The sequence below is a fragment of the Diceros bicornis genome, chromosome 21 (assembly GCF_020826845.1).
Source record: "Diceros bicornis minor isolate mBicDic1 chromosome 21, mDicBic1.mat.cur, whole genome shotgun sequence".
NCBI lineage: Eukaryota > Metazoa > Chordata > Mammalia > Perissodactyla > Rhinocerotidae > Diceros > Diceros bicornis.
The window spans coordinates 29600208-29619774 of NC_080760.1; the positions used below are offsets into that span (position 1 = coordinate 29600208).

A 19567-nucleotide genomic window follows, 5' to 3' on the forward strand; every position below is an offset into this window, starting at 1 on the left:
AGAAATTTCTCAAGAGTATATATTTTTTCACCTTAAGGAAAATAAGGATTGATTACCCCTTTTCTTGAAAGTATACATTTATACATGTTTCTCAGATTAAGGTATTGATTGAAGCAAGAATACATTGTACAATAAAACAATAGAGTTTCAATTAGATCACGTAAAAGACAATAAAATAAACCTAATTAGGAAATAAAAAAAGGACACACTCAAAAACTCTGAGTTTAGGCTTCCAAATATTTTAAGATGTATTGTTAAATAATGATAATTTAAAAAGGAGAAACAGATGGCGAGTTGCTCACTGCTAGTTGGTTGCAGGCTGAATAATTCATTATCTTCCTACCCCACCTCTGAGAAAAACCAATCTTGACCTTGGTCCCTCAGGACTTCTAAATTTCATTGTCCTTTTATTCTCTTTCAAATCACTCTAAACTCTTTTCTTTTTAACCTCCCAAAAGTCAAAGGGGCATTCTTATTAGATTTCTTACTTCAGTTAAATCTAGTTTGGATTTGATTTAATATGGTCTCTAATTTTTGTAAAATTTACCTAATTAGAAATATAAATATTGTCATACAATATAATTAAATTTTTATTTTGGAGGGATTCCCTCTTCATTTCAATACTATTTAATATATTGGGATGTCTAGAGTGATTTTACTTCCGTAAGCAGATACCCTAGAAGAAACTCTGTATCAGAGAAGAGATAAGTATTTTAGTTAGTATATTGCCCTACATCTCTAAACCCTAGAAACAATGAAAACACTGTGTAATACATCATACAGTGGAAAATTATCCAGATTATCCTCCTACCAAAAAATAAACCAAAAACATTTTACTTTTTGCTTAAATATTTGAAGATTTTCCTAAGTTTATTTTTTTTGTTCTCTGTACTATTTCTATCTTACTCAAATTCAATGACTGAATTAGGCTTCTTGGGTTTTTTTGTTTTGTTTTCTTTTCATTATTAGAGCAAAGAAAGTCAAAGACAAAGTTTTAGCATTTGGAGGAGACCTAATAACAATAAAATTTAATGGTTCAAATTTGTAGGCTCTATTCATATAGGCAAATTTGTTTCAAAGATTTTAGATGTTATATTTCACCACACTGTGATGGTTAGTTTTATGTGTCAACTTGGCTGGACTATAGTACACAGTTAGTCAAACACTAATCTAGATGTTACCATGAAAGTATTTTATAGATGTGATTAACATCTACAATCAGTTTACTTTAAATAAAGGAGATTACCTTTGATAATGTGGGTGGCCCTCATTCAATCAATTGGAAGTCCTTATTAGCAAAAACTGAGTTTTCTAGAAAAGAAGAAATTCTCCCTCAAGACTGCAGCATTAACTCCTGCCTTAGTTTCCAGCCTTTCTAATTTCCCTGTGGATTTTGGACTTAGCCCCCAAAATTGCTTGAGTCAATTCCCTAAAATAAATATCTATTTAGATAGATAGACAGATAGATCTAGATCTAGATCTTCTATTGATTCTGCTTCTCTAGAGAACCTGACTGATACACACCAGTAGAGGATTAAGCAATTTTATTTTGTATTGCAATATTAATTTAATTGAATAATAACAAACTTCTCGTTTCTTTTTTTTGCTGAGGAAGATTTGCCCTGAGCTAACTTCTATTGCCAGTCTTCCTCTTTGCTTGAGAAGATTCACCCTGAGCTAACATCTGTGCCAATCTTCCTCTATTTTGTTGTGGATCGCTGCCACAGCATGGCCACTGACAAGTGGTGTAGGTCCACACCTGGGAAACAAACCCAGGCTGCTGAATCAGAGCACAGTGAACATACCCATTAGACCACAGGGCCGGCCCCCTCAAACTTGTCATTTTTAAAGTAAATAAGAAGATACCATTATTTAAGATGTCACCATCACTTACTGTGGTTTTTCTCATTTTTTTAACAAAAACTTTGTTGGACAACTAGAGCTATGCAACTATACTAATTCATTTATCATCATTTCTTATGATTTATCACTATTATTGGCATATATTTGTTATGAGAACAAATTTGATACTTCATTCCTCCAGATTAATTTTTAATCAGTTGTAGGTTAAATTGGAGTTTTGTGCACTATGCTGTATCTTGAATTTAAACATAGCTCTTTTTTCTTCATATTTCTTATGACAAATGTTATTTGGCATTTTGACTTCAAATGAGCCAGTGTGACATGCCATAGCGCTGTAGTCCATATTCTGACAGAAGACTTATGTTTGAAGAATAAAAATGAAATAGTGTTTAAAGAAGGTATACAGGTTAAATTCCTCCAGTTCTGGTGCTTCAAAAATTAACTTCTGTTTGATCAATGTATAAGATTCAGAAACATAATTACCCAGAAATAATCATATAATTGAGAAAAAGTTTCTTATTCCACAGAGGAAAAACTACAGCTATAATAGGTATTTAAGGTTAATAAGCACAGAAAATTATGATTTTAGGCCAGATGGTAAAGCTATTAATTGTTGACAATAGACAACATCATCTAAAATAGAATTTCATCTTCTGTTATCATAGAAATCATCAGCATGACACACCATGTGTCCAACTGTTTTCAGCTGTTATCCCTGCTCATCCATCATTGACAGAAAAAAAGTTTACCCCTCTCATGAAATTTTGAGCAGTATTAAGTCACTAAGTTTTGACTTGGGAGATATGTAAGTATAGTGCACTGATTCGTTGTAAACATAATTAAAATCTTCTGATCCCAGACCAAATGTCCTTCCATTTGCATTAAATCTTTCCAAAAAATGAAGAACGTCTTCGGCTTTGTTCAACACATATAGAAAATATATGGTTTTTAATATATTTGTTTTGTGATTTCTATTTTAGGGACAGCAAGGCAAATCAGTATTTATAAGCTTATAGTTCTGTGCTGTTATAACCCTTAATGATTTTCTGACTGTATTTCCTATTCATATCAAAGAATATAACCTCAGAGAGAATTAATCAGTGCTACATTTTTCTCATAACCCACGCCAGTGGGCTGATTGTTGGTCATACTCCAGAATCCCAAGCTTTGTCAATTTAGGTTGATTATTATTTTAGATATTACTCTCATTATCTATCCAAAATTCAGATGCCATCTGTAAATAAAGGACTATGATTGCATTTTGGTTAGACAAAAATATGTTTGCTTTCTATGTGAATCAATGTTTTAATAAACCAGTAGAGGTTTCATGGCATCAAAAACACTGTGCAATTAGTTGCAAGGCCTCTAAACTAGAATTTCATTTTTTTGATTTGTATTATAGCAAGTTTTATGGAGATTCCTATAGCAACCATATCAAGTATTAAAGATCAAAACTTGTCTCAAAAGTTTCAGGTCTCCAAACTCATCAAATTGTATACATTAAAAATGTGCAGTTTTTTGAGTATCAACTATAACTTAAGAAAACTGTAAAAAAAAAAAAAGAAGATTTAGGTCAATTTTATCTATATGGGCCTGATAGGAAATGGATTTGTGCCTCCATAAATGCCATCAAGAAATAAGAATTACTAAAGAATCATTGCATGTTTATTCCCTACTGGGGAGTTAGTGTTTTGTTAAATTGTTGTTTTCTTTAGTTGTCCCAGAATTCCAACCTGGCACCTGTTTGATCTTTGGAGGAGAAAAAAAAAAGCAGAGGTCTTTATCAGCACTTTCTATCTACCCTCCCACCCACACATACCCAGTCATTCATTAATTGATCTATAAGATGGTAGTAATAAAACAGTACTCCGGCTACTCAAAAAGAGAGAAAATGATCATTCTCTAGCTTCACATAGGCAACATATCTGATGTCACTGACTCTCACATGTCTCTTATTGAAATTGGTTAATTATGTTATGCTACATACACATAAAAAAGGCATACGTACTTTCTCAGATTTTTGAAAAAGTGTATATATAAAGAAAGCCTTTTTAAGTTATTGAGAATAATTGACTGTTTTTTAATCCACCTTGATAGCAGGGTATGCAATATTTTTTATATTAAAACAAATCTGGCCAATGAGATTCAATAAATGTGTATGATTAAGAGTCTTAACATATTTTTGTAGTGAGCTAAATTTTATGTCAAAATAAAAGAAATAAAATGACTTCATATCGTGCAAAAAAAAATGTACTCATCGATAAGATTATGAAAAGGACCCCTTCGCTTTCCATTAATTTCCTTCTGACAAATTTGAGCTGTAAGTTCATTAACTTCTTGATTTAAGGTCTGAGTTGTGTGTGGACAGATAGAATCATTTGAAAAGGTATAGTATATCTTGTAACACTTCTATAGAAATATTTCATGAAAATCTAAGAGTATCCTACCAATACAGGAAGGCAGAGGATAGTCCCATGCCCTTCTCTCCCCTGTCATGCACTTGAGAAGGCTACTTCCATGGAGAGTGTAGCCTGGATTGCATCCATAAATGATAGTGCTACCAGCAAAGTGGCCTTGGTCACTGATCTTGTACCCAAATTGTGGAATGCCAGGATCCTCACAATGTGAAAGTTCAAAACCTGTGAGAAGAATATAAATGTATTAAAGACAAAATTTAACAGGAAGATTTAAAACCGTACAAATCATCCCTTTCTATTATTTTAATACGATTGCATACTTTTTCCTAGTTGTATTACTCTTACAGTATTTAATTTTGAAAGTATACAACAGCCATAAAGAGCTTTTTTTCCTTAAAATTAGTTGTATTTTTCAAATTTATCAATGATACTCCATGGTCTATATGACTATATCATGACTTGTTACAGTACTAAGCTTCTTGCCTGCTTCAAGTAATTTACCTCTAATAATAGATTCTAACCAATATAACTACGAGGGACATATCATCAAAATTTCAAAATTCAGACAAAATATGTGAAATCAGAACTGTCCAAGTAACAACTATGTCCACTGAAATATAACTTTAGACTGCTTTACTTTTATAGTCTTAGAAGAAAGTGAAATAGTCTCATACTTAAAATATACTTTATCAAGAGATAATATAACATAGTAATTAGCTTGAAGAACTCTAAATTTTTATATTCTGCCTTCTCCAGAAAAGTACAGCTCTCAAAAATTCTCACAGGGAAAAAAACAATAGAATCTTCCTACCTGTTGTCATACTGGGGTGTAGAGAAAATATTCTTGTGTATGTGCAGAGTTGGGACTATCCGCATTAATTTTTACTGGAAACTTGGGACCCTGGGCTAATGGCAACACTTGAAAAGCTATTTTACAACTCTAAGAGTAGGGAGAGACTCCAGAGAGATTTACCAAACTCTGGAGGAGGTTTGTGTTTACATTTCAAGGGAGAATGAGGCCCAGGGATTTACAGACATCTCTAGATTATAAAAACTGGAAACACAGGAGGCTAATCCAGCCCTTGAAGAGATATTTTTACATTCCCAAGATTAGAATAAAAACCCAGGATCCTTTCCATGTCATCTCCAAGGAGCAAATGTTTTTCTCCCTCCTTTTGAGAGAGGAGAGGAAGACAGCTGCCTTAAGCAAAGAAGTCCATTTTTCTTCATCCCTTGTCCCTGAACACTTGTGTAGATTTTTCCATCGGATTTTCATCATGTTGCTACAGGGGTAAGGACTAGGTCAAAGGGGGGCTGATACAGTTATTATTATATTACTTAAATAATAATAATTAATCTCTCTAGATCCAGAAGACTATGTGTGCACATTCAGAATAAAATTAATAAAGATGAATGTTAAAACCTAACAATCATAGCACAATTCACTGTTAAGATTTTGAGAGAACTAAAATAGGATACTTCATAATTTAAACCAAATATGACACTAGTAATCAAAACCTAAGCTCCCTAGCTATGGAGTTCTTCTGTCTTTAGTATTTTACAAAATATATAAATGATACAATGAATGCACTAAAGATAATTAGGTGCAAAATTATATCAGTTATAGCTTCTGAGACTAAAGAACTATAAAGAATATTCTAGATAGCCTCATGAATGAAGGAAATCTGTGATTTCAGGACAAATAATACTAGAGAAAAAGAAAATTTTTATGTATGTCTTAAATCATATGATAATTAAAAAGAGATTTGTATCTCTTTTATAGGCACAGATTAATCTGGATTTGAACTACAAAGCAAAAAAAAGCATGAATTAGCTCACTGATGTCAAATCACTAATTTACATCATTGACTTCCTGGAGTATGACAACATACATAAATAAAATCATCAGAACTTGTACAGCTCAAAGTACTGAGTTTATACTATAACTTCTGTATGTTGAGTGATACATTAGCTCTCAGGGAACATAAGGATCCCTTCCTAGTCTCTTCTGGGGAGATTTAATCATTCCCTCCTCTGTTAACCCACAGAATTATCTGCACATTTTAATTCATTTACAATCATTTCCTCCTTTTCTTTGTTTTCCTACAAACTGGAATTATTTCATTTTTTTTCTTTCCCACAATGCCTACACAGCACAAATCCTGGCACATAGCAGATATTCAATAATGTTCATGAATGAATGTGGATTCTTAGAGGATTATCTCTGGAGACAACTGAAAATGAAACTAAAGTAATGCTGATGAGAAACTGAAATTTATGAGACAATTTTAAAAAAACATCTTCAGGAATTTCCTGAATGGATCAATTTGTGACAACCCCATTTGGGTAAAAATATGTTAAAAAAAGGCAAATGCAAACAGCTTCAGAAATAGAGCCATACAAAAGGGTAGAAGTTGTTAACTCAAATCACGACATATCACAACACGTAAGGGATACATGGTCAAGGAAGTAGAAACAGCAGGAGTAGCAAATTTTAATTTTCGGGACACATTGCTTTGCATGGATCTGCATACTTAACACTACATTTAAAGTGTTCCTGCTCAAAAATTACAAGTTTCCATTCCTTCTACTAGACATAATATTAAGTTTATCATTCAAGATGCAGACACTTTTTTAGTTTTACCATACATCATTTATCAAAATAATGGAAATCAAGCTCTCTTTTCAAGGTTTATTACCAAATTCATCCTTCCTTAATTTGAATGTTCTGTAAATGTGGTTGGCAATTGCTGGTGATGAGGTAAAATGCAGATATTCTTTGTAAATTAAGATAATTTATAATACTTTGCATTGTAGATGAAAATGCACAGGGACAATAGTACATAAGCTACAAAGAACAACATAATTTAGTTCAATTTGGTGGAATTATTGTTGCTTATTCATAAATATTCAGAACTGTCTTATCTTTATGGAAACATTCAGCTGCCAGTCTTTTCATTGAAAAGCTCAAATACTTGAAACTGACAATTAAATATGTGTATGAAAAATCACATACACTATAAATATTCACCATTCCTTGTGAAATTTGATACTCTGATGAAATGAAAATTTCTAGAGCAAAAATGAACTGAAAATCCCCATTGCCTAAATCCTTTTGACTTGCTGAATAACTTAGACTGAGATCTAATTCCTTTCCTGCCATTATGTAGTATATTTCTTCAACAGTTTCCAATTTAAAGTTATTATTTGAAACCCACAAAAGACTACAAAGGACAACATGACAACCTCACCAACTCGCTTTATCACATTCTAGTATTACAGTTGCTTCAGATTAATATTAATTCAGATTAGTTTTCAGATTAATATTCATAGTAATTGATTCCTATTCACATTAATACTATTATTAAGAAATAAATATTGCAACACAAGTTAAAGCTCCTTTTGTGTCCCTCCTCAGTCCCTTTCTGGTCTTTCTCTACTGAGAGCTTGCAAATATTCCAAATTAATATATTATTCTCACACATATTTTATATTTTTACCACATCTATATGTCTAAGAACAATGTTATATGTTTTGAAAGTACTAAAATTTTATAAATTATAAAATTATTTAAAAAAATTCTTCTGAGGCTTTATTTATTGCCTAGTATTGTGTTTTTACCTTTATATTTATGCACACACACTCACACACACACATTTTATTCATTTTAACTACTTTGTGGTATTCCATTGGAGGCATACTCCAAAATTCTCCAGCTGATGAGCGTTTATACTGTTTTCAACTATTCACTGCTATGAAAGGGCTATACTTCTACATCTCCTTTAGCACATGTGCAAAAGTGTTTCTATAGGGCATGTACCACATAGGGATCCAAACTTCATTTTGTCCTTAAGATTCAATCAAAATCTGCTAATCTTACTTAACTTCTGCCTTGGTCTACTGAAAGATAAATAGTTGAATCCTTACCTCAATATAATTTCTGTTTAATTTGTTTGTAAAGAACTGTGTATTCACATAGGGTAATGTCATATCTGGTCAGCAAAACTGTACCAATAATACAATAAGGCAGATGGCTTAGATATATAAGTGATATCTGAATACTTACTTTTTTAATGTTAGTAGAATTTTTGATGTAACTTACAATAAGAAAGTCCATGTATGCTTTATTTTTTTGAAATTCAGTTAAAATGTAAATACATATTTATTATTGTTAAAGTTAAATTTTAGACTATTTAATGGTGAATAAAGATATGTTAATTTTATGTACCAAAAGTAAGAACTTTCAAACAGCTGAATAAAAAGGGAAGCAAATTGTTAATAAGAAAATTGAGAAAGTATGCTAGCAAAATATATTAGAGGAACATACCCTTTTTGAAACCAAAAACATTAATAAAAGTTTTTTTTCATTTTTTTAACTGAGATATAATTGACATATAACATTATATTAGTTTCAGGTGTACAACATAATGATTCAATATTTGTATATATTGCAAAATGATCACTATGATAAACCCAGTTAACATCCATCACCACACATAGTTACAATTTTTTTTTCTTGTAATGAGAACTTTTGAGATCAATTATCTTACAACTTTCAAATATACAATATAGTATTATTAACTATAGTCACCATGCTGTACATTACATCCCCAGGACTTATTTATTTTACAATTGCAAGTTTGTACCTTTGATTACCTTCACTCATTTCAAGGAGACAAGTGAAGATTAGATTATTCTATCATAATTTTAATCTCTATAGAATCCTTTGGTGGATTTAATTCATAATATTTAGCAGAATAACCTTTAAGAAGTAAATTTAATATTTGGTTATTAAATTCCATTTAGCCCACGAGTCTTGCAAGAAAAAGCCTTATTTTAAAATTCTTTATATTTATATGAGAATGTATATAAAGCAGAATGTCAACTTTGCCACTTTAAAATTCACAAGCAGGAAATAATCCATGATCATACACAACAGCTATGATATCCACTTTGATTCAGACATAATAAAGAATACAATGGGAATAAAGAGAAGAAGAAAGTGTTGAACAATTATGCATTCCTTTTTTCTCACTAATGAAACTAATAAAAAAACTGATACACACTTATTTCTCACTAATCAAACTACATCAAACATATCACGCTTTGAAAATACAAACTTTAGGAGAATGCTTTAAGAGACAATCTTCATAGTTTTAAGCCTATAGAAGTTAAGAATTTAAACAAACAAACAAATGGTATGCATTTCCAACTGGAGGAACAGGAGGTAAGGTAAAGAATCTTTTTTTTAATTGCCATTGCTCTAAATCCTATGTATAAAGTTCTGATAAAAAATGTGCTAGTTTGTGTTTTGTACATCATACATTTGTACATCATTCGGGGATGCTGAGATTCAGCTTTGCCTGAATATTAATTTTTAACCATCAGCCATTTGGCATTTGGCCAAAATGTATAGTTGGTACACTCTATACATATGTAGGAATGGAATTTTACTAGATATTGCCAAATTACTCTCCTTTACCAATTTACATTCCCCAAAGTTAAAAGAGTTTCAAATTCTTCTAATTGTCATCAGCACTTAGTACTGTACAGCTTTTAGTTGTTACCAACTTTATGAATGTCCAGTAGCATATTATTTTGGGTTTAATCTTCATTTCTTAATTTCTATTCAGCATTTTTTTCATTTGCTTATTGGCCACTGAAATTTCCTCTACTGTAAAACTTTATTTTACCCATATTTTCTTTTAGACTACTTTTTTCTTATTGATTTGTAGGACTCCTTTCTATAGAGTGTATGTTTTTCTGTTATATATATTGTAAATATCTCCTTCTAAAATGTTTCATCTTTTTACTTTGCTTATGGTGTGTTTTGCTGCAGAGAAATTAAAAAAAAAAATTAATGACTGGGGCTTGGTCAGGAAAATAGAAGCCACTTAGATATTCAGAGTTGCTAAGATTCAATATAAGAAATTAGAGAGAAAATACAAGAAATGCAGAAGGAGTCGTCAGAACACCACTGCTGACTATCAGGAAATCCAGGAGTTCAGGGAAGCTGCTACCACACACAACCACCTGCCAGCACCACACTCCCGCCTGCAGATGCTGGTAGAAAATAATGGCTTCTCCATTGATCCACCTTTCAGCTCCTACAGGACTGCTTTTAATTGGCAGAACCTAAGCAGAGATCTTCACTGGAAAGAGTATGTGAAATGTAGTTGCCAGAGACTAAATCTCTTCACTCTAGCGAAGTGCTTAGAAGGGCAAGAATGCTACTGACTATTGACAGATTTTTGCTTGTATATCTTGTTTTAGAAATCTTTCTCTGCCTTAAAGACATGGCTATTCTAGGTGACATTTTTTTTTCCTAAGCATTTTAAAGTTTTGATACTCATAAGTCTTCAAAATGCCAGAAATTAATTTTATGTAAAGAGTAAATCCGTAGGTCTTTAGATATTTAAGTTCAAAATTTACAAAGCTTTTGGGATATGAAGGCTATAAAGATGATAATTATTCTTCTGTTATTCTAGTATGAAGAAATTATATCCAATAATGTCAATGTAAATAACAGATAATCAAAAAATATTTCTTTAATGTTTTAGTTAACATACCTTACACTATATAATGCAGCATTAGTCAATACTTCCTTTATTGCCTAGTTAATTTCAAGATTTAAAGCATAAAGAAAATACCAAATATATTTGTTAAGTGGTTTATAGGATTAGAACCGCATGGAGTAACTTTGCTGCTCCCTTGTAATTTAGTTATTTTCTACTTGCATTTGCATTAAATAAATTATATACTAAGAATAAAGTTCGAGTTAATAGGTCATCTGATTATTTTTCATGGTTAACATTGCCAACAACATGCTGGTAACTAAATTAAAGTGTTTAAATAGGGTAATTTATTATATATTTATAAGGCTAGTGCACAAGAAAAGGCATCATAAATTAGCTAATGCACATTTTAAATTTAAGTATAAAATCTGACATGGCTGTCTTCCATGTGAATTATTGAATCATTTCAAGCAAAAAGAACTAGAGGACTATGAGAGTCCAAATGTATCTGAATTTTTCCCTTGAGATAACAGACATTTCTCCAATGGGCGTTTTAGTAAATTAAATGTGCAGAGGTGATAACAAAAGGACATCTGAGCCCACAGGTACTGCCTGATGGCTGGGCAACATGGACAGTTATCAGATCAGCTTTTGAGAAGACAATGCTATAATCCATCAAAAAGGTGTGATTTAGCTCTGTAATGGATGGTTGTTTAAAATACCCAATTCTTTTCTACTGAATGAAAGTGGGGTAACTACAAATGAATAGAACTAAAAGAATCTGCAATGAAGCATATCTTCAAGAAATAGAGTTTAAAGACTTCATAAACAACAAAAAAGATACTAGGCTTTAGTCATTCCCTATAGTGAATTTGGCCAATAAGAAAGCATTCAGATTCTCAGGTATAAAATGACAAAAGTTTCTTTGCTAAGAATTGCATTAACATTTAAAAAACTATTTTTTTTTACATTTACATCAACAGTAGAAAAAGATGTTAAATCCATGAAATTTTAAATATAAAATATCTAAAACTTGGGTTGGAGGTAATATAGTATAATGATTAGGAGCACGATTCTAGAGGCAGAGCCCCTCAGTTCAATTTCCATATCTGCACTTATTAGTTATGTGACCTTGGGCAAGCAACATAACCTTTCTGTGCTTTGTTTTTCCTCCTCTTCTCACTGGGTGTAATAGTACCTCCCATTGGGTTATATCTTATACCTACTAGGTAGTAGATAAATGTTAGCTATTATTTTTAACATATTTAATATTATGATAATGTTGAAAGTTTCCTTTTGCCTTTTAAATAAAATCCAAGTGCCTTAATACAGTCTACCTCTCCCCTGCCTACCTTCTGATTTCATCTCTCATTTTGTCCAATTTTCCTTGCTTATCCAGCTGCAGCCACACAACTCAAGCTCAGGCCTCTCTTAGGCCTTTGCACTTGTTGATCTATCTGCCTAGAACCCTCTAACCTCAGATCTGTATGTAGTCGCCCCTTCCTATAATTCAGTTATCAACTCAGGTAACACTTCCTCTGAGACAGAGTCCCTGAACAAACTAGCTATGGTAGCCCTATCCCCTCTATTAACTATCCCACTGCCCTGTTATAAATGATTTCTAAATGCAGTTCTCTTATCTTTTGCCTACATCTTTATTTTTTGTCTTGTCTCAAAAAAAGTTAGCTCCATATGATAGGAACTTTGTCTTACTCACTGTTCTCTTTATCCTCAGAGCATAAAACATTCTAATATGGAAAGACGAAACCTAAACCTATGACCTATGAACAATAAATGTTAGTTCCAGGAGAGGAATAAAAGGGAAGATAAGACAGGTCACCAAATAGAAATGGTGTTTCTACAAGTTAGCCTTCAGAGAGAGATACAGTAAAAGACACCAGATTTACGAATGCATTCTTTGTCTCTTTTTTTTTTTTTTTGCAAGGAAAGATTCTCGCTGAGCTAAATCTGTTGCCAATTTTCTTTTTTTTTTCTTCCTCTCCAAAGCCTAAGTACATGGTTGTATAGCCTAGTTGTAAATCGTTCTAGTTCTTCTGTATGAGCTGCCACCACAGCATGGCAACTGACAGACGGGTGGTGTGGTTCTGCGACCGGGAAGCGAATCCGAGCCTAAGCAGAGCACGCTGAGCTTTAGCTGCTAGGCCATCAGGCCTGGCTCAGGAATGCATTCTTGAAATGTGCATTGACCAGCTGAAGGAGTCTAGTCAGAGGAGCCTATCAGGTTTTGCTAAATTCTATTATAGAGTTATCCAAAGCAGAGTGATGTTTTAGGGAGTATACTGTATTGAAATCTTAATTTCTGATCTGTTGTTCCAACATTAGAAGAAGGGAATGATAATTTCCTCTCACTTTACTCCCCTACACCCTCTAGGAAAGACAGTTATGTCTTCATGGGTCACAGGGAAATTAAGAATTAATTTGTGTTATATAAAGCACCTGAAAGCATGCCTCATCTAGATCTTTATTTATGGTGAGTTTCTGATTTCTCAAGATCAAGAGTAATTGACAGCCGTTGTTTTGAGAAGGAAAGAGTGGTCTGACTCAAGGAAGTAGTTAATTCTGAGAGGCTGGAGAGATGAAGAGCAGTGGGATTCCCTAATGGCAGTCAAGATCTGACCAAGTTTGTCACAAAGGCTTTATATTCAACCAACAGAGCTGTCCACACTTCAACTGTCTAATCAAACTAGAGTTGACTGAGAAATTTTTTGGAAGAAAAAGGAGACATTTTCTCACTTCAAGTGTGGTGTAGCATTTTTATGTGAGGTATGTACATATAATTTATTTATTGGTGGAGGAAAGTGCGAGAAGCTCACTGTCTTCTTAGTATAGTAGAGCTAAAACTCTTAATAATGGGTGAGCCAAATGCTTTTCCTTTCTAAGCACCCAAGAGTCTCTGGGCTTTCATGACACCATTAATCTTGGAGGCGTATATTAATACAATATTTTTGAACTTATTTTTTTGAATATCTTTTATAGCTGTACATTGTAGTAGACACTGTAAGTTGTCTTTTTAATGTCTCCTCTCCTTCCTCACCAGCAAAACCCTGATTTTGTTCCCAGAAGTAATAGAATCATATGAGGAATTATATCACAATGGCCTAATCCTAAACCAATCATTTAGTCTTCCAAATACTTCATTTTCCAGCTTGCTTTGCTAAAAAATTAAGGCATAACCACATGGCCCAGTTTGGAATAAGAGAACGTCTGACAGAAGATTTTGCATTCCTGATAAAAGGAACATATGTGGTTGTTACTCTCTTCCCTCTTTCTTCCTGCCTTGAACATGCCCAGAGTTAAAGTAGTCATCTTGTGACAACATCACAACAAGCATGAGGACAAAAAGTGAATACTCTGGAAATGTCACAGCATAAAGACAGGGGCAGGACATTTTTTGACTAGGCTGAACAGTTGAATCAAGACCTACCTATCTTCTTTCTTCTATATGAGAAATATAAATCCTGGTTGTTTAAACCACGATTAGGTCTTTCCATTACTTGAAGCCAAAAGCAGTTTCTCAGCCACTGTTTCCACTAGTCCATTTGCTATTCTTAGTGATTATATAATAAATGGACCAATAAGACACATTGACATAAAATGCATTTTAAATGCCTGTTCTAAAATATTTCTTCATTTTTATCTCAGCCAAATGCAATTTTGTCTACTTAAAATTGAAAAGAACCGGGCAACAGCAAGTGTTAACTCAACAAAACAGATAATAGAAAGATAGATAGAACGTCACTATCATTAGATAGGGTAGGTGTCATTACATAACTGCGGGCTTAAAAGGCTTGTTTGTGCTAAACTAGAATTCTGAGAAGCCAGGCATGTGTGATTAATCTGAAGTAAACTATTTGCAGTATTTGTCTTGAATGTGCTTAATACGGTTTTCCCATTCTCTGTGCCTGTCCTCATCCTATTCTCTTTGCCTGGAATACTCTCCACCGTTTATTTCTGGGACCCACCAACTCTACCTTTAACACTACCTCACTCATGACCCCTGACCTGATCTGTCCTAGCCAAATGTCCTGTCTCTTGTCTCTAACTCTCTTAATGTGAATGCTGAGAACTCCTCTGCATCACACAGGGTTCTCTTAGATGTTTCAGAAGCAAAGCTGGAATAGTAATTTTACGGGGAACAACCACAGAATGGAGGGGGTGGAGTAGGCCTTAGCAATGACTGGATACAGGGATTCCAACACAAATACATGGTCTTTTCCATTTTTCTCCATGTTTGAACACCTTAGCAAATTCTCTCATGTTCAGTAATTGATTAATTACTGCTTCTAAGAATTTAGTGAATATTTAAAATACGTGGACTAGTAGAATATTCTTCTATATCACAAAAGCATTTTATAAAATCAATATTCAGATCACTTGTTAATTTACCAAGATTATGTAAAAATATGCAATTGAACTAAAACTAACTAAAGACTTTATGAAAGGAAATGGCCCCCTGAAGAACTATGCACAATATGTTTGCAGAAAAGTATATCCACAATACAATGTGACAGCTGTTATACATATAAACTACTGCAAAAGAAATATTAAAAACTAGGCTAATTCTAGCTGAAGGAATCAGGGTAAGTGTCAGTGGGGAAATATTTGAGATGGGTCTTAAAGTTCAATAGCTCAATTGATGCCCCAGGTGGGTGGGGCATACCCACCTGTGCTTGGGCACAGGTGCTATGGCTGGGGCTCAGAACACAGCTGTGGGTTCACCAACTCATATGAGCATTTACTGACCTGGTGATATCTAGGACACTTTGGAAGTAGACTATAAATATCGTAGTTCCAAATTTGAGACTGAAACATTTTAGTTTCAGTTCTGAGACTGAAAAATATTTATAGATGTACATTTGCCATTTTTAAAAATAATTGTTTTTGTACTCTCTTCCCAATTCTATAGCTTCCCTTCTTCATCATGATGCACATCCTATAATGAACAGCTAGAGTCATTAAGGAAAGAAAAGTGACTTCAAGTATTTGCTTTTTAAGTTTTCTCTCTTTTGACATCCAGTAGCTCACACCAATGACAATAAAGTCAACGATTCTACTCCAGACACCTGAGCACCCTATACAATTTAAAACCCAGGTATGTCCTACAATGCCCAGTATCTTTGCTTCAATAATTTCAATTTACATAGAATTTCAATATCAGAAAAAGAAATCTAGGTTTCCTCTATGAAACCCATTACCACTTTAGACAAGGAGAAATGCAAAATTATGCAGAATAAAGTCCATTATATAAACATTGGGCCATAACTTGAAAATGTCAGCAGCCTTGTTAGAAAACAAAGGGAAAGAGGAAAGCATATTTAAAAATATTTGCCCATCTGAGCAGATCATACCAATTATATTTGAGCACTAATCCTCAATATACTACTTTCAGTCCATAAACACAGTAATATTTATAAACATGATTTGCTTGGATTTTTATTTGTCTTTGGGAGGACTTCATTAGAAATTACACGGTACATAACAGTTCTCAGGATTTAAAAATATGTATTCAACATTTATTTTGTTAATTTATGTTTAGTTAATGTTAATGATGTAACAATTCTAACACAGGTAGAAAAAAGCCTTGAAATAAACAGGGAGCAAGAGTAATCTTTCTGCATTATACACCAGGATATTTTAATACACTAAGCCTTTATACTTTCCTGTCTCTTACTTCTCATATCATTAAAAAAGAATATTTTCACAAATAATAACTTGATTCAAATTCCCTTTAGGATCCCATGTGAATATCTCTGATGCTACAACCTTTTTAATTTTTCAGTTTCTATAATAGTTTCCATTCAGCTGACGTCTTGAGAAAATTTATGGGGGTCATTAGATTTTTTCCAACCTTCTAACAGTAAAGATTTCTGAATATTGCTACTTAATTTATTTTGCTATATTAAAAGAGTATTCTGAACTTCCAAGAACAAATTTGATCTGATAGAATGTAAATTCATTAAACACAGCCAGTAACCATTTCAGTTTTACAACCGCTTAACTTTCTTAGTAGAGTCTTAGAGTAGAAACTAAATAAATATATTATTTGAATATAATTTATTGTTCATCGATGTAATTAATCTGTTTCTTATATTACGGTACTGGTAAAATAAATTCATTTAATTCATATAACAATTGATGTAACCCACCTACCTCTAGCTCTCAGTCTTGAACTTCTACCTGTTTAATTGTCAGAATAGCTGACTTGAGTATAATAAAGTAGACGTGTAAGAATTTATTTTTAATAAGGCAACTCAACACAAAAGCAAAACAGTCTAAAAACTTGAGCTACTCTTTAGTGCATAATTACCTGAAACCATGTAGTTATCATTAATGACTGACCAACTGTAACTACTACACATGTAGTGTGTTTTGCAATTACAAATGGGAGCTCAAACACTGGACTTCCATCTATTAAAAAGTGTAATTGTATTTCTTAAATACAGAATGCGGAGAATATTGCTATTTAAAAAGTACATAAATAAGCCCAAAGTCACAGATTACTTAACCTCTCTGAATCTTAGTTCTTTCAACTGTAAAATGGCAACAGTCAGAATACCTGTAATTTATAGAGTTGTTGTTAGGGTCAAATAAAATTATACATGTAGAAGAGAACTGTAAACTGCAAATCGATGACCAAATGTTGAACATTACTTCACCTTGTGTATTGCAATTATTTAATAAATATTCAGCATCAGTGTTTGACAATTTTATTCTACCAAAATACTTACTGGTATAGACAAGTTGAAAGCCTTCATCTGTCCCTTCAGAATCAGAATTAAATTCTAGCCAGAGCTGATTTGAAGTACTACTAAGTGTCAGTCCTCGCATAGATGCGCCAGTGAAAGCACCTAGGAGATGAGTCGTTTTATCTTTTCCATCGTAAATCTGCAAAATATATTTATAATTAAAATGTAAATGTGCCAGTAAAGACTAATTCAGGTCATGTATTTACATCTGTGAAGAAGAGGAAATTATTATACTCTTGCTAAATCAGGTCACTACATGTTTCTGAAGGACAACTACATATATTAATTCCTACAAATATCAGATTAAGCGTTACAATCCACATGGATAATTTTAAAGTTCCAAGCTCAGTAAACTCTAAGTAATACTTGAACTCATGTTATATAACTTTTGCTCTTATTATAAAAATAATGCCTTTTTATGGCAGACAATTTAAAATTGAGAATACCTACAGAAAGATTGGTTTCCAAGGCTGGTTGGTTGGCTGTTTTTCTGTAACTTGTTCAAGGGGACTGAACCCCTGCTTTTCTAATAACATGAAACCTATTAGAAATTTTTTTGCAATTTCTATAATTTATCTATGTCCTTTAACTGATTTCGTTTTTGTGTGTGTGTGTGAGGAAGATTAGCCCTGAGCTAACATCTGTTGCCAATCTTCCTCTTTTTGCTGAGGAAGATTGGCCCTGGGCTAACATCCATGCCCATCTTCCTCTACTTATATGTGAGACGCCTGTCACAGCATGGCTTGATAAGTGTTGTGTGGGTCCACGCCCAGGATCTGAACCTGAGAACTGCAGGCCGCTGAAGCAGAGTGCACGAACTTAACCACTACACCACTGGGCCAGCCCCAACTTATTTCATTTTTGACATTTTTTAAAATATTAAGAGCATTAAATGCTTTTAAAAATTAAACAAGGCAAAAATATACAAAAACAAAATTGATGAGCTCCCAAACATTCCTCCATCATTCTCATTCTTCTGAAGGTGTAACTTCTCATTGCACTTTCATTTGCTTTTCTTTTATCAATGCATTATCGACGTCTCTTCAGGTGAGTAGATATAGATTCATCTTTTTGAGAGCTATGTAATATTTCATAAAGTGGCACTACCACAACTTGCTTTATCATTCCAATATTAACTAACTCAAGATTTTTCCACTAGAACTAATACTGAAATAAACATCTTTTACATATAACCTCAGATTTTCTGGTACTTGTATTTCAATGAGAAAGTTTTCAAAATATGGGATGTCTGTGCTGAAATGTTCATGTATTGCCAAATATTTTCCAAAAAATGTACAATAGTTAAATTGAAGGTTTACCAACAATGCATGCTACCATTCTTTTTCCTTTAAGGCATGCATTTTCAACACGGAAGTTATCCTCAAGGGGGTGCAAACTGGTTCTTGGGTAGGTGATAAAGTCTTGGATATCATGATGATTTGTGGTCCTACAAAGATCAACTCTACCTGACAAATCTTATTCCATAGTATTTAATTTCATGGAGTTGGGGCTGGGGGCTCCTTAGGTGAATAATGAATTAAAAAAGTTGAGAAATACTGCCCAAATTTACTTGTCTCTTGACTGAAATTGCCTTACTTCTGACCTGGCATTAGAGTAAAAATTATGTCACCAAACTTCTAATCCAGTGATTTTGCCATAGCATCAATGTTCCCCAAAATTTGTATTCATTACAGTGATGTCACTTAAGAAATGATTTTCAGGTGGTACACAGTGGAACTTTTATTATTATATTAATCTGCATGATATATTTTTCTTGTGCTAAATTGTGGGTTTAATTTGATAATCTATTAAGAATGTTTATTATAATTTATAAATAAAAACTCATGTATAATTTTTCTTTTTTTTAAGATTTTATTTATTTTTCCCCCCCAAAGCCCCAGTAGATAGTTGTATGTCATAGCTGCACATCCTTCTAGTTGCTGTACGTGAGACGCGGCCTCAGCATGGCCGGAGAAGCGGTGTGTTCTTGCGTGCCCGGGATCCG

The 19567-nt window shown here is 33.1% G+C and overlaps 1 protein-coding gene across 3 annotated transcripts in view; it reads right to left on the bottom strand.

Moving 5' to 3' along the window:
- The window catches only part of CSMD3 (CUB and Sushi multiple domains 3), a 1210091-nt gene that overhangs the window by 310789 nt on the left and 879735 nt on the right, over positions 1-19567 (bottom strand). For all 3 annotated transcript variants that reach the window (XM_058564813.1, XM_058564812.1, XM_058564811.1), the window contains 2 exons: positions 17545-17701; positions 4311-4502 (listed from right to left, as the gene is read on the bottom strand). In XM_058564813.1, coding sequence (XP_058420796.1) covers positions 4311-4502; positions 17545-17701 — 349 coding nt within the window. The remainder of the gene's footprint in view (positions 1-4310; positions 4503-17544; positions 17702-19567) is intronic.